This window comes from Cibotium barometz, chromosome 12, assembly GCF_041138505.1.
Source record: "Cibotium barometz isolate CiBa-2024 chromosome 12, ASM4113850v1, whole genome shotgun sequence".
In the NCBI taxonomy this organism is placed as follows: Eukaryota; Viridiplantae; Streptophyta; class Polypodiopsida; order Cyatheales; family Cibotiaceae; genus Cibotium; species Cibotium barometz.
The window spans coordinates 12,117,742-12,145,631 of NC_141057.1; the positions used below are offsets into that span (position 1 = coordinate 12,117,742).

Sequence of the window (27,890 nt, forward strand, 5' to 3'; positions counted from 1 at the left end):
TGTAGCACACGGTAGATACACATTGTGCACATGACATTCCCGGTGGATCTTGGACTGTTTTGCTGCTATCCCGTCTCTTTCTCTCTACGGTTTAAGAGGGGACTGATTGTTCTTGGTGCCTCGCTTCGTTGGAAAGCACTTGAGAGAAGAGAAGCGTTTGAGAGCTGAGATTTGTTCTTTGCTGCTGTGGATACGTTGTTCTTGCTACTGTGGATACGAACAAAGATGACAAGTTGAAAGCACCCAACCACGCTCATTGGAAGCTTCAGATGCAGGTCTGGTTCATCCACAAGGGTTTGTGGGACATTGTTCAGGGCACTTAAAGGAAGCCCGAGCGTCCTCAAAACTCTAGGTTGACTCAAGATCAGGAGGATGAATTTGTTGTGGAATTACAAGACTAGGAGAATTGAGACTCGAAGGCTCATTCTATGCTTGTGCGGACCATCACCGAGGAGGTCTCACCGGCAGTGCAAACTCTCACCACTGCTCATCAGGTATGGTCAAAATCGGAGGATCTCTTTGCACGAAATTCATTGATGAGTGCAGCTACCTTGCATGGGCAGCTCTACAGCTTGCTATTTCCTGAAGGCAATTCCATGCAGTCTTTTCTCATGAAGACCAAGGTTATCCATGACCAGTTACTGCCTATGGGTGCTGCTTTGTCCTCTTCTCAGCTGGCTGCTCTTATCCTCACCAAGCTTCCTCCGGACTATGATGTTATTTCTCGATCTTTGCGGTGCCAGATCACTTCCACTCAGTTGGATTTTGATGATCTTAGCTCCCTACTTTTGGAGGAGGAGTCAGTTCTCATCTCACAGGGTAAGTTGAAGGTGTCAGTCAACAGTTCTGACCAGGCACTTTCCTCAGTTCAAAAGAAAGGTCGGAGTCCCTTCTTCTCTTGCGGGAAAAGAGGACATCTATCCAAGGATTGTTTATCCAAGAAGAAGGACAAGACCAAGGGCAAGGCTTCATCTCAGAGAAAAGGCAAAGACACAACCCAAGATAGTGATATGAATGGGAGAGAGAATTAGGGTTAGAGTTTCATGTGGGAGACATACACACAGAGAGAAGAAGGGAGAGAGAGAGTTGTGGGGATAAGTCAACTCACCAAGTGTGAGTGTGTGACTCCCCTATCACACATGTATATTACACTAGTACACATAGTGCACTTAGTACATTAAAAGTACTAAGTGTACTATGTACTATAACTTATGGGCTTGTACACACTACAAGGGTGGGCATAATGCCTTTACCCCAACAACCTCCCACTTAAAGGCAAAGTGTCCTTAAGTAAAGGAAAAGAAAAAATCAGCATGTACATGATAATATACAAGGCCATATCAAGGCTGAAACTGGCCTCATCCAATGCCCATCAAGTGTCTGCAATGAGCAAACCGCTCCGGAGGCAAACTCTTTGTCAACAAATCAGCCGGGTTGTCATCCGTATGAATCTTAACAAGCTGAATTTGCTTGTTCTCTATCACCTCTCTGATGAAGTGATACTTCACATCCACATGCTTCGTCTTTGCATGAAAGACAGGGTTCTTTGCCAACTGGATGGCACTCTGACTGTCACAATACAACAATGGAATATCCCCTGTATAGCCCAAATCAACCACTAACCGAGATAGCCATAATGCCTCCTTGCAAGCCTCTGTGGCTGCAATATACTCGGCCTCTGTAGTAGATAAGGCTGTGCACTTCTACATCCTGGATATCCATGACACAGCACCTCCTGTGAATGTAAACACATAACCGGTAGTAGACTTCCGGTTATTTGGATGACCGGCATAATCCGAATCCGTGTAACCATGCACTAATGCATCTTGTTTGCCAAAGCATATGCACATATCCTGTGCGCCCTTCAAGTATCTCATGACACCTTTCACTGCTTCCCAATGCTTCTTGCCAGGTTTTGCCATGTATCTAGAAACCACTCCCACTGCAAATGCAATGTCCGGCCTAGTAGCAACCATGGCATACATGAGACTGCCACAAGCTGAAGCATACGGAATCTTGGCCATATCAGCCCTGTCACTATCCGACTGTGGGCTGTCCATAGCACTGAGCTTCACATATGGAGGCAAAGGAGTACTAGTTTTCTTCCCCCCATCCATATTGAACCTCTGCAAAACTTTGCCAATAAATTCCTTCTGAGACAAATACAACACATGCTGATTTCTGTCCCGAAGTATCCGCATATCCAAAATGTGATTTGCGTCACCCAAATCCTTCATATCAAAGGTTTGATGCAACCTCTTCTTCAAGGCATCCATCTCGTTACGAGATTTCCCGGCAATCAACATATCATCAACATACAAGATGAGGATCAATAGACTGCCATCCAAAGCTTTCTGCAGGTTCTTCTTGATCTCAGGCACATGCCTGACATCATGGAGCATAAGCTGTGAGCCATCTGAAAACACAAGCCTCACATCACCTCTGCCAAGAATCTTGCATGCATGGTTATCACCCAAATAAACTACTTCTTCATTGCCAGTAGTATACCTGACAAACAAGTCTCTGCAACCTGTGACATGAAAGGAGGCACCTGAATCAATGATCCATGAGTGCATACCATGACCATCTCCTGTAAGAAGTGAATGGGCATCAAGTGAAGACGTGCATATCGATCATATTTTTAGCATATCCTGTGACATTGAATTTGAGAGTTTTACAGTTGATCTAGGTATTTCCTTAGATCAGGTACTATTGGAGATGTATCTATCATGGGATTTAGGTCATATAGGGACACCACTGATGGAGTTGGTCTATACCTTTGAGGATGAACTTAGTGACCTTGGAGATCCCATTGACAGTGAGTTGGCTGATATCACTTTTACCTCTTGTGTAGACACTTGGTGAGTGCTTAGTGATGACGATCTTTATGATGATCCAGCTTTTGTTTTAGAGGGTCGCATACATATAGAGTGTCATACACATGGAGATATTGTGCATGGGTCGGATTATATTCATACATACATAGATATGGTAGTCCTTTTTGGAGCGGGACTTGCTCCTTCCCCGTTCTTGGCTTTTACCCCTTTGCTGGGATCTCCCACGTGCATTCATTGCATTGGACTTTCCAACAGAATTGTTCTTCCTGTTCATCTCTTCTTGAAGAAGAGCACCCTCCACATCTGCATATGACAGCATAGCATTCGAATTGCTAGTGGCTGTCCTGAATGTGTCCCAACTCTCTGGCAAAGTGCATAAGAGAAAAGCGGCTTTGAACTCATCGTCCATTGCCAACTTTTGATTAATGACTTGGCTGACAATACCATTAAACTCATTTAGATGGGCTGCCATAGACGCCCCTTCCTTCATTTGAAGACCTATGAGTTTCTTCAACCAATACACTTTGCTTGAGGCACTTTGCTGGGCATACAAGTCCTGCAATCTCTGCCACATTCCCCAAGCTGTCTTCTCTTCAGAATGTTGAAAAGTAAAGAGTCTGACACAGACAACATGATAGTAGATCTTGCCAGCTCATCCATATCTTCCCACTCTTCAGCAGTAAGAGAAGCGGGCATTACACCCCTTTCTTTGATGGGCTTGTGCTGCTTCTTCTGGAGCAACACATTATAGCACTGGGTTTGCCAAATATCATAATTATGCGAGCCTTCAAGCTTCTTGATGTGAAGCAATGAAGAGCTCTCACCTGTGGTTGCCATAGCAATATGCAACCTGTCAATGCCTGACTCCCTGCAAAATGTGCAAACACTGAACCAAAAGCACACAAAGTGCTCACAGTTGTTCTTCCAAAGTTTATCTCCCACTGCGGAAGTACAAATGCAACTCTACTCCCACTGTATGTGATGAAATCATTAAAATCTGGTTGCTGCAGATTTAGGACAGCACCTTAAATGTGCTCTGTTGCCCTTCCAAAGTACTGTACAACAGTACCAAGTGCTCACCAATGATGTACCAAACCTGTACCGGCAAGTACAGCAGCTGAAATTGAGCCTTTTGGTCACTCAAACCAATGTGCAGCCATGCCAAAACTTGTACAAAGCTGTACCAAATCTGTACCAACAGGTATAGTAGCAATAAATGCTCTCCTGGCTGTCCAAATGGGTGAAAATCAGACTTTTACAGTCCCGAACACTGCATACAATAGTCCCGAACAGAAATTGGGCAAAAGCCCCTTGACTGCAATCTGATTTCTGAGGAATCAAGGCAGAAAAGTCTTGCCTGCTGCTTTGCCAAGCTCAACAAGCATAAAATCTTGAAAAGCCCCTTGATTTAAGATCAATTGCTGATCATACATGGTACATTGACGCACATGAAGGCATCCAGAGTCTTCACAGTGCTTCCCCTTGGCCACATATACATCCAGTACATAAAAGCCCCTTGATTTACAGGCACATTGAGTGCTTGACAGGCATCAACACATTGCCCAAAGCATCAAATGCGAGTGCCTGCATGCAAATCAATCCAATCGGCACAAAAGCCCCTTGATTTGCACTGCAATTTGCTGCAATTTTGCCCGAATGTGAGATTTCTCACATCATACAGCATGTATGAGTGCCCAATTGCACAATTACATCAAAAGCCCCAAATTTCGACATCCAATTTCTTGCAAATTGAACCTGATTGTGACCAATGTCACCCAATTTTGCCAATTTTGCTCAAAAATTGAGCAATTTGGCACCTGTACCTGCTCAATTGATGATTGTACCTGCTGAATTGCAAATCCCAAAAAAAAATTGAAGCATGTACCTCTGAAATTTGTGATTTATGTTGCAGAAAGGGGGTGTCGAATTTGCTGCTGCTGTATACATGTTGTAGTCGGACAGGTGCAGGCGTACAAGGCTTCTCCTAGCTGGCTATTTTAACCCTAAGATTCGGCGGCAAGAACTTTGGCATCCTCTTTGACTACAGCTGGCTTGGAGTTTTTAGTCTTGAAGTCCTTCACTGCCTGCCTGTTCTCCCTCTCTGATTTCTAAATCAGCCGCTACTCTGATCAAGCAAGTAGCCATGCGTCGTACGCTGGGCACCATCGCTGGCCGGGCCTTGGGGACGGCGTGAGGCGGCGGTTCTGTGCCTTCCTCATCAGCCATGATGGTCCATCGCGCTTGCTACCACGAAAATGTGGTGGATCACTACAACCACCCTCGCAACGTGGGCTCCTTCGACAAGAACGACCCCAACGTGGGAACTGGCCGGGTGGGGGCTCCCGCCTGTGGAGACGTGATGAAGCTGCAGATCAAGGTCGACCCTGACACCGGGAAGATCGTGGACTCATGTTTCAAGACCTTCGGCTGCGGCTCCGCCATCGCTTCCTCCTCCGTAGCCACCGAATGGATTAAAAGGCAAGCCCATGGAAGAAGTGCTGACCATAAAGAACAGTAATATTGCAAAGCACTTGTCCCTGCCGCCCGTCAAGCTCCACTGTTCTATGCTGGCCGAAGATGCTATCAAGGCTGTAAATCGTCGAAGAGAGAGAAGCTTCTTTCTATGAGGAGAAAGTCTTCCGAGCTATCATAAGAAGAGGGAGGGGATCAAGAATGCTCTGATACCAGTTGAATGGGAGAGAGAATTAGGGTTAGAGTTTCATGTGGGAGACATACACACAGAGAGAAGAAGGGAGAGAGAGAGTTGTGGGGATAAGTCAACTCACCAAGTGTGAGTGTGTGAATCCCCTATCACACATGTATATTGCACTAGTACACAGTGTGCACTTAGTACATTAAAGGTACTAAGTGTACTATGTACTATAACTTATGGGCTTGTACACACTACAAGGGTGGGCATAATGCCTTTACCCCAACATGATACAGATTCTAGTACCACTTCTAGGGCTCCCAGGGCGCTTCGGTTCAGGAGACCTCAGATGGTGTGCTTCTCTAGTACACATGCAGTTTCCCCCCATGTGCTTCCAACCAAAAGAGGCTTGTGGGCGGGAGTGGGGGCTGATTACAACTCCACCTATTGGTGCATGGGGACCGTGATTCGGAGTTCCAAGCATTAGACATCTAGCAGGACATGGTTATCTTTGATATAGCAGAGGTTATGAACTGGATCTGTTCCAAGTTCATTGTTCGAGGCTTTTGGGACATGATGTGTTCCGTCCACTGTTGGGGATTATGGGCTCCGTATGTCCAACAGCTCATCATCTATTCTTGGAGTTCACTGCACACTTGTGTCTGAATTCGTGGCCAAGCAAAGTTCCTTGCTGTTCATGGTGGCATTTTGTTTCAAGAAAACACGTTGGTGGATGCTCTCTCCAAGGTGATTCCAGTATTCGCGGTGTTGGAGAGTCTGAAAGAAGAATACCAATGTAACGTGCGGAAGCTCTGGGTAGTCTTCTTTCAGCCCTAAACACTCTTGAAGACCTTCTGATGCAAAAACGCACCATCTGATGCAAAAACGCAGGTAGAGAGAGAGTAGAGAGAGAGAGAGTGAGAAGTGCTGGAATTTCAGTATATCTATTGTACAAAAAGGGTACATGTCTTTGCAGCCCTTGGCTGCCTTCATAAAAAGGTGATTAAACCTAAATTCTGTCCCCTTTGGGACCTCTAGTGACCCAATCCCCTAGTGGGAGAGAGTGCTTACAATGAGGAGCACCCTTGGCCTTTTATACCTGCTCTTGGACTTCTAGGACTGCTGGGAAACTGGCCGACTGCTGGTCGGCCAGTCATAAATGAGTTAAATGCCATTTATATCAGCCGACTGGTCCTTTTTGGTACTGCCCGACTGCTGGTCATTGTCATTGATGCGCCTGCTGCCCACCATTCCTGCTGACGTCAGCCGATAGCCAACATCCTCCTTTCCTTGCAGCCGACAGCCCTAGTCTGGGTTCATGTGCTTCAGCCGACTGCTTCCCTCCATGACCCCACTTGTCCTGCTCCATGCTCACCTCAGATGCTACACCTGAAGCTCCTATTTTCTGGATCTACTGGTTCATAGTCTTTTCTGCTTGCCTCTTCTGGATCTAGCCCTGGAAATGTCCATGGCATCTGTGATGCACATGACATACTCAGCCCTTTGTGGCTGTTTTTTCTTTAACTAATTGAAGGATCTTTTTCCCGTTAAAAAAAATATCAAGGAGAAAACCAAAGTCCACAACACCCAAAATAGTGTCTAAGTTTCCTCCGAAACTTCGTTCTTTTTGTGACAGGAACAGACTCCCAAAGCAATCGGGCTTGGAACAACCCATTGGTCCATCTTCCACCAAAGGAACTTGCATCTTCTGTTCAATGTGCCCCTTCCGAGACATCTTACAGGCCATCGCCTCCTTGAAAGAATGCATGTCCCCACTTCGAACAATAGGTAGTTTTGGAAAAGAGCCATCATTCTATTTCGGGAAGAATATCTGGAAGCTTCCTCTACCACCAATGACAGGTAAGGGTTCAGCCAACCCCAAATCCGGCTTTACCTGATACTTGCCCCGTGCATCAAGGACAATATCTCCTTCCTGAAGAAGATAGTGAAAAGCCAACTTTCTAGGATTTATTTCCAGCATTGATGTGATATGCAGCAGAAGTCTTTGTATTGGAAGATCCTGTCACACAAATGCTCACACCGTCTTTTGTATCCTGAGTTTCGTGAGTTTAGCAATCCACTTTAATACTTCAAACTTTAAAAAGATATGAGAGAGAGATATGAGAACTGTACACCAGATTGGGTCCCGAATTACCCACTGAAGGGCCCCCTATCCCGATAACGAGATAGTATTTGCTTTATTTCTTTAGAGAGAATGACTGTGGACTATAGATAAGCCAAACGCAAGATCTTGGAGGATCAGAAGCCTGGCTGAACTTTACACGGCTGTAGAAACACCTCGATGAACTGATCTCGAGCCTATGCACTCTTCCCAAGGGCATGAGGAAGGGCTGCACACCTGAGGCTGAGAAAAGAAGGCGGTGGACTGTTCTAAGCTATGTTAGAATGCTGTAAATGCTTATGAATGCTATGTTACCTTCACCAGAGGGTTGTAGCATGTATGGATGATGCATATAGGCTGAGAACTACTATAGACTGAAAACGCAAGGTAGGACTGCTGTGGAACTGTAAACGCAGGGCTGTCCTGATGCTGGACAGAAAACGCAAGGCTGTTTGCTGTTTTGGGGACTGTGGAGGACTGTACGGCTGCGTCTGTATGCTGTCCTACAGAATTGCTAAGTTATGACTGCTGAATGGCTGCGTTAGTACTGCTGAATTGCTGCGCTTATGGCTGTAGGAACTGCTGAATTGCTACGCGTATGGCTGTAGGAATTGCTGAACTGCATGCGTTGGAGAACCAGGGCTGGCTGAAGCAAACTCAAGCACTCCAAGGACTGGATGAGACTAGTCTAGTGCTGAAGACAAGGGAACTCCTAGGGTTGAGGAGGAAAGCTCTTAGCACACTGAAGACTGAATGAGAAACTAAGCCCTATGCAAGCCTATTTATACTAACTAGAGGCTGGTCAAGTTGGCTGGTCATTTATTTAATAAATTTTATATTTATAAATGACAATAAATGCTAAATAAATACCAAAAAATATGGAAAAAATACCAGATAAATCCTAGTAAATTCCCTAAGGCTTCTGGGATGTTCTAAATGATGCACAAGCATATGCATGCATATTATGCAGGATACAGAGTGCTTTCTGATGCAAACCCTAAGGCTTCTACTGACTCTGCATGCATGAATGATTCTCTCCACGTGGGTTAAGAGACTTGACTGACTGACTGACCCGCTAAGGCTGAGGAATGACCTACGTAGCTCGTGCCTGAGGACTTATCCTGGACTGAGGATGTACAATGGGGTCACGGCATACAACAAATATCATCCTACTGGGTTCTAATACTGTACAACTGTTGCACTGCTGATGATGAGCCAGTTTGCCACCATGCACTGAGTGCAGAGTGCATGTGACATTCCCTCCTGCTTAGCTTGGCGATAGGTTCATGGCTTCCAAGTAGTCCGCCAACAACTGGGGGTACTCCTGGAAGAACTCCTCGTCTAGCCATACGGCTTCGTGGGTGCCTCGATCTCGGAATTTTGTATAGAACTGACGTATCCGTCGACCGAAACCATGCTTCCATCGATGAAGAAGGATCTGCTCGGGCTCAATAACTTCTGCTTCGTCTACCACGTCTGGCTGCTGTTCATCTGAAACATCAAACACTTATGGACCAACGTATGGTTTTAGCCAAGAAACATGGAAAACATCATGCATTGTCCAACTGGTAGGCAACTTTAACTTCATGGAGACATCACTTAACTTCTTAACTATTGGAAAAGGGCCAAAACTATGGAATGAAAGCTTGGGACAACGTTTGCCCACTTGTTTCAATCTCTGTTTCATAATACGCAAATAGACCCAATCCCCTTCCTTGAAGTGGACATCTCGTCTAGACTTATTTGCATGTCTGCTATATGCTTCCTGAGCTTTGGTCAAGCAGCCCTTGACTGACTCAATGATCTCGGAAAATGCTTCAGTGGTTTTATTAGCCTCTAAAGATGGAGACACCATTCTTGACAAAAGAGAAGAAAAACGGCGACCAAAGGCTGCTTCATATGGAGTCCATCCGACACTAGATGAATGAGTGTCGTTCAAGATAGCTTGGATCAATGGAAGATAATGTTTCCATTTGGACTGTTGGTCATGACAGTATGACTTGAGAACATCAAAGGCCAACTGGTTATAAATTTCTGTTGGCCATCTGTCTACGGATGGAATGCACTAGACAACTGCAACTTAGTTCCGAAGTTTTCAAATAATGCGCTCCAGAAATGCGAGGTGAACTTGGAATCTCTATCTGATGTTATGGTGCTAGACAAACCACAAACTGGATACCAATGCTTGAGAAACAGACGGGCTACGTTCTCGGCTATGGCCGTATGCTTGCATGGGATGAGCATGCAGAATTTACTAAAGCGATCCACAATGGTAAAACACTGGGTGTTACGGGATCCAGTGAATGCTGGTAGAGACCCTACAAAGTCCATAGATATGTCGATGAAAGGTCCGTCGGGAATGGGCAAAGGTTGAAGTAAACCTACCTTCTTTGTATGGGGAACCTTGACTTTTTGACAAATCTTACAGGCTTGTACATGTGCATAGACATCACGCCTCATCTTTGGCCAATAAAAGGACCGTTCTAATTTCTCGAGGGTACTCTTGATACCCCTATGTCCTCCAACTAAGGAGGACATAGGGGTACTGTTGATACCCCTATGTCCTCCAACTAAGGAGTCATGGGCATCATGGAGAAGAGCGGAACGCTTTTCCCGAGTAACATAGAGACGGTTCTTGTAGAACAACCAACCGTTATGTACTGAATAGTGGCCAGGCTCAGAATTGAGGGCCAAACTGTACTGAGTACCAGACTCAGGGGAGTCCACATATTGGTCCTTCATACTATCTAAGTCCTTCATACTATCTAAGTCCTTCCCCGTGATTTCGAGAATGGTAGATTCGTGGACTGCCTGGGTGCTAGACTTTCGACTAAGAGCATCTGCTACTGGGTTATGCTTACCAGGAATGTATTCAATCATACCTCCAAACTGTTGGAAGATTTGACTCCACCTGGCCTGGCGATCACTCCACTGGGCACTTGGCATAGTCTGAAAATACTAAGTGCTTGGTGGTCTATTTTCACTGTGAAAGCCTGTCCATAAAGAAAAGGCTTCCAATGTTCGAGCGATATGATCACACCCAAAAGCTCTTTGTCATATACCGAATAATTCTTTTCAGCGACGTCCAACTTTCTACTATAATATGCCACGAGTCGATTGTCCTGCTAGAGGACTGCACCTATGGCTACATTGCTGGCATCGGTGATGACCTCGAAAGGTTCATCCCATGATGCTAACTTTAATACAGGTGCTTTTGAGGCAGCTTTCTGGAGTGCACGGAATGCATCAAGCGCCTTGCCTATAACTGAGACTTTCTGCTTGCGAGTCTTCACTACTTTGAGCAAGTAGGTAAGAGGTGCTGCAAGGTTGAAAAACTGATGGACATGGGTACTATAGGCCTGACAAAGACCTACGAATGAACGGATTTCTTGGGCGGCCTTAGGAATGTCCTAATCTAAGATCTCCTGAACCTTTGATGGATCCAGTCTAATCCCATCGGAACCGATGATGTAGCCCAAATACTCAACTTCCTTAACACCAAAGACAGACTTTTTGGCGTTTATGTAGAGCTCATTATCTCACAAAAGTTACAAGACTTTCTCCACATCTTTCTCATGTTGCTCCGCAGTGGCTGAGAAGACTAGTATGTCATCAAGGAATATGAAAACACACTTCCCAATGTGGACTGCGAAAATCCTAGATATCATCTTACTGAAGGTTGCGGGTGCATTTGTAAGCCCAAAAGGCATGACTACGAACTCAAAGTGACCATGCTCTGTCCCAAAAGCTGTTTTTGGAATGTCAGCTTCAAAAATGCGGACCTGATGGTAACCACTCTTGAGGTCGATCTTAGTGAAAAACTTAGCACCATCTAAACACTCCAAAATGTACTCTATCCTTGGCATAGGAAACTTATTCTTGATAATGAGTTTGTTTAATGCCCTGTAGTCTACACAAAGGCGTGCAGACTTGTCCTTCTTTTGGACAAATAGGATAGGTGCAGCAAATGGGAAGGAAGAAGGCCAAATGAATCCGGCTCGGAGAAGCTCAGATAACTGCTTTTCTAACTCGCCCTCTAAAGTCTTGGAAAGACGATAGGGAAACCTGCTAGGAGGATCTGATCCAGGGACCAAATCAATGTGATGGTCCTCAGGGCGAGAGGGTGGGAGACTGGGCGGGAGATCGTCCCTAAGCATAATGTCCTGGTGTCTGGATAGGAGGCCTGCTAACTGAGGGACTGAAGATGTAACGGATGCTACTAATGAGGGAGGGGCTGTTTGAGCACGAACATAAAGGAGTGCTCCTTCTGCTCCCTTGCGGATAGCTTGTCTGGCCTGGAGATGCGAAATCAATGGGATGCCAAGAATGCTTCTATCCCCACGAATCATGACAGGCTCAGGAAAACCTTTACAAATAGTAAAAGTGTCCTACTCCCAAACGGGAATAGGCTCATACTGACGGAACCACTGAATTCCTAAGATCATGTCACACCCCAACAGAGGTGAGACGATGAAATCTCGTTGAAATGAGGCCTTCTGAACTTCAAAGGCAAATTGCTGTGCCTTCTGGGAAATGTGGGTGCGAAGACCAAGTGTAAACCCGTCCACATCCAGATGATATGGGACTAATGTGCAGTTCAATTTATTAGCCAACTCGGGAGAGATGGCGTCTTCAGAACTACCCATATCGAAAAGGACTACAAACTGTCGGCCCTGGGCAGAGCCATAAGCTCGAATGAGGCTTTTCTGAGCAGCATCGCTCTCACCCTCCTGCTTAGCATCAAATACCACGGATGGCATAGGATGCATGGAAGGTAAAAGTTGAACTGCATTTGAGGTAGTAGGCGGGGCTGGAGGAGCTGGGGAGGCTGTGGCAACTGTGGCAAAAGGAGCTTTGGCGGCTTGTGCCGCTTGCCATTTGTGGCAATCCTTCTTACCATGCCCTATAATATGACAGAAAAAACATCTATTTTTTGACTGGTACTTCCTTTGCTTCTCTGGAGGAAGATAGCCTCCAGTAATGCCTGCTTTAGCCTTTTTATCACGGGTTTTCCTAGGTTCTTTATCTTTCTTACCCCCTAAACTGGAGCTATTACTGTTGTCCTTCTTAGCATCTTTAGAAGACGCGTTACCTTTCCCTGTCTGTGTAGCTGATTGCTGCTGCTGGGGTTTGGTACTGGACTGAGATGACTGCTTGGGCTTGCCCTCATCAAGCTTCATTTCTTCATTCTCAACGAGAGTCAAAGCCCGGTCATATGTACTTGGTTCAAAGTTACGAGCTGTGAACCGGATGAGTCCAATCCACAAATGAATTGCTCCATCTTAGCCTGCTCAGATAATCCTAACTGTCGTGCTAAAGTAATAACCTTACCGGAAAACTGAAGCACTGGGGATCCGTTCTGTCTGAGTCCATAGAACTCGTCTTTCAAACCGGTCATGTACTGGGGCGGGAGAAATCTGGTCTTCAGGTCATGGACAAAGATGTTCCAGTCAAAGGCTGTGACACCTGTGGCCTGGTCTGTATGAATACTAGACCAATGCTGCCACCAAGTGACTGCCTCACCAGTGAGATGGGAAGCCGCTAAGTGGACTTCGTCTTGAGGATCTGTGATCCTAGCTAAAGGAAAATGAGCATTAAACTGATGAATAAATTGATTAACTGATGAATGATCACACTTACCATCATACTTACTGAAGTTTGGTTGACTGCGAATGATGGTAGTTGATGTTGCTACGGACTGCTGGCTGGTGATACCTATGACTGGGGAGACTGAGGAGAGCTGCTGACACCTCAAGCATATGGCCTCCTTTTCCCGTTGGTGCTCGAGTAACATACGTTCTCGATCAAGCTCACGTTGGTGTTCCCGAGCGGCGAGTTCAGCCTGACGTCGGTCTTCGTCGATCCTGCGTTGGGCTTCCTCATAGTCCCGTCTTTCTGCTTTTTCTCTTTTCCTTCGGGCCTCATCCTCTCTCCTTTGTTGTTCCATCTGAGAGAAGAGGGAGATGTAGTCGGGTGCTGCTGGAGGTGTAGAAGGACGTGTTGTTGCTGCCTCCGAGAGTTGGAGACGCTCCATGAGCAGCTGGTTCTGAGCTCTAAGAAGAGCTATGGTGTTTGCTGTAGGCGGAAGAACATGGTCTCCTTCGGGGGAGACGTCTTCCGGCTGATGAGTACTCTCTTCTATAGACATGATGCTGAAGTCGGTGGTCGTGCCGAAACGCAATCTAACCATCCAAGGATGCCCCCACGCTAGGATACAGTGTGTGTGGACAATCTGAATCTGATACCAATGTGATATGTAGCGGAAGTCTTTGTATTGAAAGATCCTATCACACAAATGCTCACACCGTCTTCTGTATCCTGAGTTTCGTGAGTTTAGCAATCCACTTTAATACTTCAAACTTTAAAGAGATATGAGAGAGAGATATGAGAACTGTACACCAGATTGGGTCCCGAATTACCCACTGAAGGGCCCCCTATCCCGATAACGAGATAGTATTTGCTTTATTTATTTAGAGAGAATGACTGTGGACTATAGATAAGCCAAACGCAAGATCTCGGAGGATCGGAAGCCTGGCTGAACTTTACACGGCTGTAGAAACACCTCGATGAACTGATCTCGAGCCTATGCACTCTTCCCAAGGGCATGAGGAAGGGCTGCACACCTGAGGCTGAGAAAAGAAGGCGGTGGACTGTTCTAAGCTATGTTAGAATGCTGTAAATGCTTATGAATGCTATGTTACCTTCACCAGAGGGTTGTAGCATGTATGGATGATGCATATAGGCTGAGAACTACTATAGACTGAAAACGCAAGGTAGGACTGCTGTGGAACTGTAAACGCAGGGCTGTCCTGATGCTGGACAGAAAACGCAAGGCTGTTTGCTGTTTTGGGGACTGTGGAGGACTGTACGGCTGCGCCTGTATGCTGTCCTACTGAATTGCTAAGTTATGACTGCTGAATGGCTGCGTTAGTACTGCTGAATGGCTGCGCTTATGGCTGTAGGAACTGCTGAATTGCTACGCTTATGGCTGTAGGAATTGCTGAACTGCATGCGTTGGAGAACCACGGCTGGCTGAAGCAAACTCAAGCACTCCAAGGGCTGGATGAGACTAGTCTAGTGCTGAAGACAAGGGAACTCCTAGGGCTGAGGAGGAAAGCTCTTAGCACACTGAAGACTGAATGAGAAACTAAGCCCTATGCAAGCCTATTTATACTAACTAGAGGCTGGTCAAGTTGGCTGGTCATTTATTTAATAAAGTTTATATTTATAAATGACAATAAATGCTAAATAAATACCAAAAAATATGAAAAAAAATACCAGATAAATCCTAGTAAATTCCCTAAGGCTTTTGGGATGTTCTAAATGATGCACAGGGATATGCATGCAGGATACAGAGTGCTTTCTGATGCAAACCCTAAGGCTTCTACTGACTCTGCATGCATGAATGATTCTCTCCAAGTGGGTTAAGAGACTTGACTAACTGACTGACCTGCTAAGGCTGAGGAATGACCTACGTAGCTCGTGCCTGACTTATCCTGGACTGAGGATGTACAATGGGGTCATGGCGTACGACAAATATCATCCTACTGGGTTCTAATACTGTACAACTGTTGCACTGCTGATGATGAGCTAGTTTGTCACCATGCACTGAGTGCAGAGTGCATGTGACAATTGATACAGTATCTAGAAAAACATCTGTAGCACTGGTCCCCATAACCCTTTTGCTTTCCGTAACTGTCCTCACATGAGGATCTTCTTGGTACATCTTCAGATTTGCATCCTTTTTCTGAAGCTCTTGTCAAAGCTGCCTTGTCAAAGAGTTATGACGGTCAAGTTGTGCATCGATGATGCTAATGTATTGTTCCACCATGTGCTCGAGAGTTCTAATCTTCTCCTTGTGTTCCTCACAACTCTAGGTCCAATCCATAGCCATAGGATCATCTGCCTAGATAGAATAGGCAAGAAACTGTGCACTAATACCACTATCACAAATAGCGGAAGACTTGGAACAAGTTGACAAAACACCTCTCTCTCTCAAACAGGAAAAACACACAACAAAAGATGACACAAACACTACAAATAGATGCTACACTGAGCCGGAACGGCTGGCCCCCTGTAGGTATTGCTTTTATTCAGAAAAAAACTTTTCTGTTACAAAGAACACCAAGCTGCGGGTGCTTTCACCGGATCTTTCCCACAGAACTTCGGCAAGGCAACTCGAGTCCACGTTCGGCAAGAACTCTCAAAAACTGTCCAAGACAGTCCAAAAACAGTCCTCAAAGCTGTCCTCAAAATCTTGGCGGTTAATGTTCTAGCTTTCTTCGGTGGAAAGATCCCCCTTCACACCTTAGTTCCACCTAGTGTATAAAACACTAGTCGAGACGGGTGAGGGAACCAAATGGTGACATCCCCTCGGTCTTATAAGACAGTTGTCCGCAACTGTATGAACAGTAGAACTCAGTCAGCTGTCCAGGCTGTACGGCCAACGAAAACAAATCCCAACAGCCCCTACTAAGTACTTGCAGCATACGGACCAGAGAGAAGAAGAGGGAGAGACCTGACAACAGTACGGCAGTTTTCTTCAGGTGTTGACAGCTGTTGTACGGATGGTTCAGCGTAGAAGAGAGAGGGAGAGCTGGTCGCTTGCTGAAGATGTGTGTGCATGCCCAAAGAGAGAGAGAAGCAGCCCTTTTTATGAGTTTTGGCCGTCTATTTTTGCAATGCTTTTCCCCTTTAAGCCATATGTGGCTGTGCTTCCATAAATAGCTACTTTATGCTTTTCTCCCAAACTTGCTACCCAAGCTAGCGTTAGGCACCTTGTTTTGTCCACATAGACTTGTCAAAAGTAATAATATGTCCACCCCTTTGTTAATAGGGTGTGAAAACACCATCTCTTCTCTTTAATGATGAAAATCCCATGGTACTTTTTCCCAAATGCCATCTTTCAGGCCAAAATCTTGCCGGTTAATGTTCCCGCTTTCTTCTATGGAAAGATCCATGTTCACACCTTGGTTCCACCTAGTGTATAAAACACTAGTCGAGACGGGTGAGGGAACCAAATGGTGACAACCACCCAACCGTAAGTTCGTGTTCGCAAACCTCCTGCGACCCAAGGACTAAGGTTCCACTCCCATGAGTCCATGCCAGTCAGCCCTAGCGTCCTATACCACCAATGCTTGCCCATAGGGGCCCTCGGCTAATAGGGTGTGAAAACACCATCTCTTCTCTTTAATGATGACAATCCCATGGTACTTTTTCCCAGATGCCATCTTTCAGGCCAAAATCTTGCCAGTTAATGTTCCCGCTTTCTTTTGTGGAAAGATCCATGTTCACACCTTGGTTCCACCTAGTGTATAAAACAATAGTCGAGATGGGTGAGGGAACCAAATGGTGACAACCACCCAACCGTAAGTTCATGTTCGCAAACCTCCCCAGACCCAAGGACTAAGGTTCCACTCCCATGAGTCCATGCCAGTCAACCCTAGCGTCCTATGTCAGAATACGCATGTATCCACACTTAAGTGGCCATTACCAGACTGCCACTCATCACAAACCTGAGGACCTGGGAGAGAGAGTGCTGAAAGCTTGTAAACTCCATTCTCCACTCCGCCTTCCCAAACTACCTGGCCTGTTGCTTTGTCCCGGAGAGCAACAAAGTGCTCATCAAACTCCACCCGTACGTCAGTCTTGCAAAGCTGATGCACTGACAACAGATGAAAACCAAGTGACGGAACATACAACACCTAGGAAGAATGCTTCCCTCCTCTGCCATCGGGAACTATCTCCAAACCTGCCCTCACTGTGAACTAGGATAGTGGATGTATCCCCAGTAAAAATGTGACCATAAAACCTGCAAAGATCCTATAAACCGGAACGGGAAGGAGTCCTGTGCCTGGAAGCACCACTATCTAGAATCCACTCCCGAGTATCTGTTGCAAAGAGTCCTCCAATCTCCTCCCTGCCTGAAGAAAATGAAACATCGGTGTCCACCACCTCCAGGTGCACAAAAGTCGGAGTCTTCATGATTGCTGCCGAGAAATCTTCACCCTTCTCGGTCTTCCGCTTGGGACACTGCCTCCAATAGTGGCCTTTCTCGCCACAATCATTACAGGTCCTCCCTGCCTTTAGTTTCTCGCAGTCAGTAACGGACTTCTTCTCAGAAGACTTCTCCGACGAAGCCTTCCCTTTGCCCGTGTTACGACCTTTCGACCGTTGGCCAGTTAAGGCCTCCGAACCTCCACCCTGAGGAGGGTTCGTGAATCGTTCCTCCTGGTCCAAGACCATGGGCACAAGCTCCTCCCACGTGATGGTGCTGAGCCTGCCACCACTGGTAATCAAAGACGAGTAAAATGCTGAGTACTGAGAGGGCAAGTGTGACAGCAACGTTATGGCCATGTCCTCTGACGATATATCCTTCCCAGCCTGAAGAACTTCCTGCTGAAGAGCTTGCAGCTTGTTAATATGCTCCCGCATCGTCAACGACTTTGCAAGGCTTATAACCCGCATCTGTACTTCCAAGAAAATCCTCTTCATGGGCGATACCCTGTTGTAAAGAGAAGCCAAATGCTGCCATATACCTCTGGCCAGCGTCATATGCTTTACATGATTGATTACCTGCGGTGTGCAGTTGAGAAAGATAAACGAACGGACCCTGGCGTTGACACGATTTCATATCTGTGCCTGTGCCTCCCGGTCCTTTCGGATCGACGGTAACTCCCCTTCCTCTACTTCCGGCCGTGGAACCCCAACAATGACGAAATTAGCGAGGTCGTAAGACTCCAGAGCAGATTTCATCATAACCTTCCATATGCCGTAGTTGTTCCCGTCCAACTGACGGTCCACTGGGAACGTGGGGAGTGTCAGGATCTTCACATGCTTCTCAGCCATCTCTAACAAATCTGCCATCGCGGGGATGTAACTGAAAAATGGTGGGTGGGTGGGAAAAAAAACTCTAAACCTGCAAGTGGCTGTCCAAGCCCGCCTTCCTCTTGCAACTTCTCTTCCTGAACAGTCCACCAATTAGCAACACAAGAGTCCCCCTCTTGCTCACACAAATCCCAAGAACTATCTAGAGCCTAGGCTCTGATACCATGTCAGAATACGCAGCGGAGATGATGACCAAATCTGGGAACACGAGCAAAACGCATGCAGAAAAATAACAACACAAGAGATAGAGTGGTAGAGGCGTGTAACTCTGCTCTATATACACAAGAAGATCCCGGGAATGATACAATGGTGACAAGGGGGCTGGGGGCCATTTTATATGGCCCCCCAACAGCAGTCGGCCTGCTATAGGGCAGCTGACAGCGGCATGTCCACCACGACTGGTTATAAACCAATCGGCCAGTACAGTGTACAGTCGGCCAACACCAACAAGGTGTCCACACAGTCGGCCAACATTAGTACACGACGCAAACAGCTGTAGTCGGCTACAGACAAGGACATCCTGCCACCCCGAGGCTGCCTCCCATGCCACAAAAAAATAGGAAAAAATGGGAAAAATGGGAGAAAAATGGGGAGAGGGGAAAAATGAGAAAACACCTCATAAGGGCAGGCACACCCACAACAAAGGCCCTGGTGTATAAAAATAGACAAGAGAGGTGTCCACACAGTCGGCCAACATCAGTACACGCAAACAGCTGTAGTCGGCTACAGACAAGGACATCCTGCCACCCCGGGGCTGCCTCCCATGCCACAAAAAAATAGGAAAAAATGGGTAAAATGGGGAAAAAATACGGAGAGGGGAAAAATGAGAAAACACCTCATAAGGGCGGGCACACCCACAACAAAGGCCCTGGTGTATAAAAAAAGACAGGAGATGACTTCTAACATCCTATACCACCAATGCTTGCCCATGGGGGCCCTCAGCATTTTATGATTATTTGTCCTGACAAGCAAGCCGACTGGCTGACTACTGGCCGACTGGACCCTCATCAAAGTATATAAGCAATAAATCATATTCAGCATAACAGCAAGTCATAGTTCAGTTCATAATTCATCATTCAGTCATGTACAAGCACCTTTTTGTACCATAGTAATACAAGAAAACCTGAACACTAATCTCTCTCTTCTTCTCTCCTCTGTGTCTTAATCATATGATAATTAGCATCAATGTTCTTAAGTATGCTTAGGGTTGTGAATCAGTACAGCAAGGCTTCCGCGCACGCAACAATCCATGGCAAGACTAAGCCTCTTGGTCCAAGTCCAGGCCATAATGAATCAATAATAACCCAAGACTCACTTACATAGTGCTTATTATTACTATAAATAACAGTCTAGTCATAAATAACCTTGGATTTATTCAATCTGAACCTTAGCCACCTGAGTCTGCCTGCTTTTCCTAATCCCACAGCTCTCCTAACCTTGCTCGATTAGTCCCTAATCCCAAGGGTTAGTGTTAGGTACGTAACAATGAGCCAAAATCCATGAGAGAAGAAAGGCCTTCCAAGGCTCTCCACCTACCTAAACGACCAGCTTGCCGACCAGGGCTCTGGTATGAATAGCTAAGTCAATGATGTCCAATACACCAAGATGACGAGACAAGATAATCACCCTCCAAGCCACCTTGACCCGCGCTCGCAAACCATCACTTCCAACCCAAAGAAAATTATGGATCAGCCTCTATACCTTCCAGAGACATGCCCTAGAGAATGCCCAACAAAAAGTAATGTATCACATGATAGCCAAGAGTATCTGGTTGGCCACCACCACGTCAACAACAGCCTTGTAGAAACAAATGATGATATTGTACATCCCATTGCACATGTTGTTAAAGTGTCATTGTCTATGCAGGATGGCAAAATGAAGTACCTGGTAGATGTATTTCATGTTCCTAATATTAGGAACAACAGGGTTTCTATTCGACAAATGATTGAGCAGGGTTTGCAAGTAAGGTTCAAACCTCAAGAGTGCTTTGAGAAAGACTTTAAAAATTAATGCCACTTGGTTGCAAGGGGTAACAAAAATGGCAGGATGTTTAATTTGGATGTTAACATGCCTAAGGTGACAGCCATGTTCGTACATGGAATAGGTGTCATTGCAAATATTGACATATGGCACAAGCGCATTGGTCATGTGAATATACATCGGTTATGCAAGCCCAAAATATTAATACAGATTTGTCGAAGTTTAAGGTTGATGGTATGCAAAAAGTATATTACACATGCCAGCTTAGTAAGTTTAGGATTGATGGTATATACAAAGTATGTGAAGCGTGCCAGCTTAGTAAGCAAGCCAAACATGCTTTCCCGCATAAAAAGCACGTCACTGTGCAAGGCCATCGGATGTTATACATTCTGATGTATGGGGACTGACCAAGATTGCAACAATTGCAGGTTACAAGTACTGTGTTACATTCATTGATGATCACACTAGGAAAGTGTGGGTTTACTTCATGAGGGAGAAAACCGAGGTGTTTACTTACTTTTAGAGATTTAAAGCCTTGGTTGAGAAAGAAAAAGGTATGCGAATCAAATGCCTAAGATCGGATGGTGGGAGATGTTAGAATTTTGTGCATCTCTTGCGTTGTGGGAACTTGGTCTTTTATTGGCACACTTGTATTTTCTCATTTTATGCTAGTCATAGGCTGATTTAATTAGTGCTGTTGGCCAGCTTCATGGGGGCAATCAGCCAGTTACATTGCTCCTTTATAAAGGCCTCCTCTCATCACTTGTAATCAATCCATCCACAAGGCATATGCTCTACACCTATCTTCCATCTACACGACCTGTCCAGCCTCTAGCCTGCCCACGCTGCCCAGACCACTGCCCACACTGATGGCTTGCCTGCGCACAAATCCGGCACTGCTATCCTCTGCATGTGCTGCCATCAGACATACTCAATGTGCCCTACAGGCCACGCTTCTGTGTGTAGGGGCTGGCTGCGCCTTCACATGAACACCAAGGCCTAGTCATCCTGTGCATGAACTGGCCAAGGCTGTCCACGTGTGCACCTGTCATGGTTGCACTGCCCTGCAATGCCTGATGGCCTGATCAGCCCTCTATGCAGGCCTGCTGAAGCGCCACACGTGGCTGCTTCAACTGTCACATGGCCATTCCCTAAGCTGTCCAGCCTGATGTAATCCAAGGATAATCCCGTTCTAGCTGCTGACATACCCAATCTCTAGCCCACACATGAGCCATGTTTGGCCTCATAGAGGTTATTTTTTGGTTCAAAAGACTCCATAAGTATCTTGACTTTCATGCAAGTGGTTGTAAAACCTTCCAATCTATTCTAGCCATAACAATCGGACGACTTAACAGCTTCAAGCATGGCCCTAAAACTTCATTAACTTGACTAATTAAGACCACCTCATCAAGCTTTCAAAATTACAGAGAACCAGGAAGTTGTAAAGAAGAAGAGGCATTCATAAATCGTGTGTACCTCCTACAAAATATAAGATATTGACCTAGAAAAATGTTAAAGTCAAAGTATTCAAGGCTACTTCTTCAGAAAATCTCACAAGCATAGCCAATGAGATGATAGCCCAAGTGGTGAAGGTGTTTGCCTAGGACCAGGAGGTCCTAGGTTCAAACCCCCACAAGGTGCTTCCTCAGTGGCATCACCCACGGGCAGGTGGAAGCGCCTACGGGGGGTGAAAAACAGTAACTACGGGAGGATCTTGGACCTAAGGCTAGTTGGAAAAAAAAAATCTCACAAGAAAAAAGTAAAGACTAAGATGCAGTACTTTGGCCAAGGCACAAGGTCTGTGGGAGGCACAGTCAGCATAAGGTTTACACAAATGAAATGCAATAACAAGGATGTGTATCAGAGAAGCACAACGGCAAGGCATAGTTGGCCTTTAAATCCCTGGCCCCTATCCTCCTCTGCACAATGAGTCAATTACCTTGCATTGCCTTGTCAATTACGGCTGAGTAGAAAGCCACACTGCAGCAGGAGACAGTCAGTCATATATTTCAGGTTCAGGGGTGCACCATGGTAAAAAGATGAGAAAAAAAAAACCATATGGTTATATTGAGTAGCCATCTATTGCCTTACTGCTGAATATGTAGCTTTTCCTGCATCATTGCCAGCCACTTAGGTATGTAAAAAAGTATTTGCTTTGTTTCTAGATGCACTACATTAGTGTGGTGCAGCCTATGATATATATTTAGGGGGATTCACAAGAGTCTACCCCGACACCATCCCTTGGTTGCACATGGTGAACGTTAATGGGTTGTTCACTGGGCTTTGTATTCACATGGTCCACAGACAGCTGAAGCCTGGACCCACCCATCATGCCTAGTCACAAATGCTAAAGTGCAAAATCGTGCCCAGCATGGACAAGCTCTATGCAAAGTGGACATGGTGGAACCAGGAAAATGGGCCCCAACTAGATCCAAACTTAAGATCTCAACTTATGCCTTAACCACATGGCTCTTTTCAGCTTGTTGAAATTACAGAAAAAGCCCACACTTTATATAAGGATGTCCATCTGTTCCTTGTGCCATACATCAATTCACTACAGCAGCTCCACCTGGTTATCAAGGCTCCACTCATGCTAAGTAGTAAGGGCACTTAACAGCATCAGTGACCTGCACTCTAATTTGGACAGCCTCAAGTGATTATACTACTGTTTTGAACAATTGATTCAAGCAGATAACTAACATTTTGCATCACAAGGGAGCTCTTACACTAAACTTTTTTCATGTACAGTCAGCCAAAGCATCCCCTACCCATGGTCTGCAGACTTTCAAGTCATATTTTTTGTGCTCCCTATTAACGAATGACTGTAGGAAAAAGATATGCAAACCATCAAAGCATACAGTGATAAACATAGCACCCAGTATCTGATAACATACCTCTGGAGAATGCCAGAAAAGCACCACCCCCACAGCAAGGCTGAGCCCTGCAAAGTGGCAAGGGCTACCCTTGTGGATCTTCGATACTCCATAACGAACCACTCCCATGTGCACGACCATGAGAAGAACCGACCGAACATATCTTCCTTCCAGTGCGAGTTGAACCCCTCCCAAAAGGGAAGATGCTTGGAACCAGCACGGTAGTGACAATAGGGCACTGAGAAGAGCTAGAAGTGTTGACATGTACAAGAAGTGGATATTGAAGAAGCGAAATAAAAGCCAAGTGAAAGCAGCCTGAAAAAGTGCTGCCTTGGCTGTGGACAGAAGGACGTTGCTTACAGTATCCTCCAGAACAGTGGCACATCGACTCCTTGTAGATTCAGAGAGTGGCACAATGCTCAGCACCTGTTTCATCACCCCACCTGTCTCTGATATAATGAGGTAATAAAGCACAGAGAAGAAAACTAAAGCCTGCATCAAGAAATGAACAACTCCAGCTGCTCCGGATGCAATTGAGTATCCAACAGAAACCAACAAGTATATGCTTCCGGCTAGCAGAGTTGAACTGCTTGCCACCACCTGCTTTCCAATGTCCAGCCACCGTTTCCCCAACTGCTTAATTTTATCTATGAGATCCTCTTTTGAGATGTGAAAGTGCTCCAATAGGACCAGTCCTGCTTGCTCAAGCTCATAGTAAACGCCCTTGAAATCATAATCACCAAATTTGGACCTTGCATTCTGCAATTTCTCTAGAAGCAAAGGGGGAGGCCCTACTTGAAAAGACATTTCAGAGACGTTTTCACCAGTATCTTGGCGCCTTGCAAGCCTAAGTATATACTTTTTCCCTGCCTTGACCAAGTCGGTCAAGTTGTACTGTGCAGCAAAGACGTCTATCTGATCTGATATGGTGTCATAAGCTCTGCCTGCATGTGTCTCTATGACATCCGGAACCATATTTTCCTCAATCCACTGCTTCAAACCAACGCGTTCTGCATAGTTACTTCTTTGAATATGAGCTTTGAGGGCAACCACTGCATCCTTTCCTTCCACTCCGACCTTGTAGGAGAAAAGAATCAGGCCAGCTAGAGACCCAATGATCATCATTGAGATGAGTAAGACCGCTATGACAAAGTTCAAGCTTCCAAGAAAGCTACTGGTCAGCCTGGTATTGACGAGGTCAAAGAACCGAGCAATGGGCCGGAGGGTCCGTCCTTCTCCCAGCTTATTGTGTTTGACAGATAGCATAGACCAAGTGGCTTGAACATCAAGGTGCCCAGATAGGGGTGCAATGATACCAAGGCTGACACCTGCAGCATACACAAGCATACCCACAAAGGCAGCAGTAACAAGGGGAGCAGGCCCCAAGAACTCATACCCTAGAGTGAAGAAGGCAAAGGAGAAAAGCCATTGCATGAGAGTTGAGAATCCTACCTTTCTTCTCTGCTTGACTGAACTGCACCCTTGCAGATAATGGAGGCCGATCCTTGCATCCATTATGGTCCCGATTAAAGCTTTGAACAGAGCAGCAGGTATTGCCCACATGGTCTGCACCATCCCCTGCTTGAGGGGCTTCTCCCAAAATTCCACCAAAGCCCTCTGAATCTCCCTCAAGGGCATGGAACATAGAATCGCCCACTGGATTGGCTTCCTGTAGTCATCCAAAAGCATCCACACACCGTACAGGAGTAAAATGAGGATGCCGAGGATGCCATGAGCCATAGCCACATACATAGCTAGCTGAAAGTTCCCTGGATTCAATGTCCAGGTGCCCTTATCTTCATCAGGCTCCTCCATTTTAGAAGATTGGGCATCACTGAACTTGTTAGCCTTGCTTGGCTGAGGATAAGGTTTTTCTTCTGATTTGGATGGAAGGCTTTTGGGAAGATAGAAGGTGGTGGCAGCCGCTGTTTTTTCTTCTGATCTGGATGGAGGGTCTCTGAGATAGGAGAAAGAGCGGGATTTGGGTGCTTCCTCTTCACTGTGGTAAGTGGGATGGTGCAATCTGTGCAGAGAAAGTGAGTGGTCAGGCGGGAAGAAGTCGTCTTGGCTGAGAGATCTTGTCCTGCGGTGAGGGGCGGATTGCAGGTATTGAGGTATAGAGGCTGCACTCTTGTACATCTCCCGCCATGGTAGGTGATTGGAATCCCCACTGCACATATTTGAACGCCCAACAAAGCCTTACAGACTCTGGTTATTGCAGGATACCCGTGACCTTTGATCGACCAACAAAGCCTGGCAAACTGCGGTTGATTTGCTGCTGAGGAAGAAAATCCAGCATTTTCTCGATCAAAGAAAGTTCCATGCGACCCATCAACCCAGCAGACAAAACTGCACTTGTGATCTACTGCAGAACAAACCCATACCTCGAAATTCTAGCTGATGCAGAAGGCATTTAAACTTTCATTAGCTTGTGAGGGAAAACCCTACAAATAGAGTTCTGCACGTGTGATGAAGTACAAGGACCCAGTGCTGCTTCTTTTCAAAGTTCGGATTGGATTTGAGAAGCAAAAAAGACAAGATGGGTATTAAAAACACCATCCAATCCTTCACGAGGACAACATGAAGCAAAATATGGGCTGTGCAACGTTGATCTCATGGTAGGTTGGATAAGGAGAGCCTCCTGCATGCTAATCAGGTTGGTAGATTATTTTTTGGGTTTTAATACCTAATTACTAAACTAAGAAACCCATACAGACTGTCCCTTGCTGTTATATTATTTTAATGCTTTAAGACTTTGTCGTGACCAAGTAGCCTTACTCTTAGATTAATGTCAACTCTACCAAACCTCACATCTGCCTTTAGGATACGAAACAGAGACTCGAGTTCCAATCTAGACCAAGGGTTGAGTTAAAAAGGCTCTGTGAGTAAAATTCATTTAAAAAATTTACAAAAAATCCGATCTATCCAGGACCTTCCCATGCAGGCTACCATATCATGCATTCCATTTTCTCACATTACATGGATGAATGGACACACAATCATGTATGGGGTGCAGGATCTTCATAATTGAATGGGAAGTGGAAATCTTTGCTTTTTTTCTGGCTGTGTGGCTAGTCATGTGTCAAAGTTCTTTACTTCCTCCTACTAAGACATAGCATAGTGCCCTTGTCATCATGAAAAAGTTTTAGGTAGACACTTCAAGAATCAGGTACGACATGCTATTGGAAATTCCATCCAAAAAAGCTTTGCCAACATCCTTAAGTACAAATGATGTCATCGAGCATGGATTTAATTCTTTGATAATAAAAAAAAGATTTGAAAGGACAAGAACGAATGTTAGCCACATATACATACGATTTTTTTGTGTAATTTAAATGTTATATCTATTTCTATATATCTATCTAACTACATTTATAATATGTATACATAGATTCTATATATCTATAATAATACTACTAAGGAAACTAACAAAAGCCATGTGGCATTGCATGGCCTCTCTATGTGTCCATTCTATTGGGCCATATTTTGCATGGTGAGTGTTGTGTTGATCATGAGGTCGTTATTTGTGAGATGATGTGTCAAGCACTTGATGAAGTGTGGAAGAGTAGTGGATTTAACCTTAATATATGATTTGTTTGTGTGTTTGTTGCCCGCATAATTAAAAATATAAAAGTTATAACCTTCTTATACCTTAAATAAAATATATGGTAGAATTTAACCTTACAACATATCATAAAATGTAACAAAGCATATGCATTTATATGTTTTAGGAGTGGAAAGGACTTCCAAAGGGCCATGGAAGGAATGGCTTAGTGAGCTTCAGTGTTCACTGAAAACTTGCATACTATAGACAATGCACTTGTAACATTTTTGTGTTCACTTAAATTTTATTCTCTAAATTTTGAAAAATCTATAAAATTCAAGGCATTTTAGTTCTATCTTAGCTCAAAAATAACTCTCAATAAAAATCTTAAAAATACTAAGGGTCCAAGTTTTATGATTTATTGAGAAAAATGCTATCTAGGAACAATGGTGAACTTAGAAATATTATTAAAGTCTTAAAAAGAGGAAGGTCCTTCTCAAAAAGCAAATCTCTCTCATTTACCTTATCCTTTTACATTTTTGTCCTTTGAGGCTAGTACTCCCTACTTTGTCTCATCTTCCAAGGAGGGAGTCCTTGGAGGCTAGTACTCCCTACTTTGTCTCATCCTCCTCCCTCCTACTTTTACTTTTTAAGCCCCCTACATTTTCTAATCACACATATGGTGGGTTGGCCCTTCCCTTCTTTTATAGAATTACGCTCATTTTCAAATTAAAAATTTCCTTCTTTATTTTTAAATTTGAAAGTTATTTTACTTCCTTTTTAAAAATTTAAATCCCCCCTCTTTCCCTCTCTCTTGCTTCTCACACCTTCTTTTCTTTTAAAAATATATCTTTTTCTAGCCTCCTCTCTACTCTAACATTTTTTCTCTCTTAATTCTTTTTTTAAAATCTCTTTCCAACAGTCTCTTCAACCTCTATGTCCAACCTCAATCCTCTATGTCCAACCTCAATCCTCTATCTCCAATTTTGTATCCCAT

General features: G+C 45.0%; 1 protein-coding gene across 4 annotated transcripts in view; it reads right to left on the minus strand.

The window, feature by feature from the left end:
* Positions 1-26,116, minus strand: part of LOC147633062 (uncharacterized) — a 62,142-nt gene extending 36,026 nt beyond the window's left edge. For 2 of the 4 annotated variants that reach the window (XR_015267074.1, XM_086806061.1), the window contains exon 1: positions 23,371-26,116. Coding sequence is in view for 3 of the 4 variants with exons in the window: in XM_086806061.1 (XP_086662187.1) it covers positions 23,371-25,527 (2,157 nt within the window). In the remaining variant the exon portion in view is untranslated. The remainder of the gene's footprint in view (positions 1-23,370) is intronic. The other 2 variants (XM_086806062.1, XM_086806059.1) reach the window with 2 other exon arrangements.
* Positions 26,117-27,890: the final 1,774 nt, after the last annotated feature.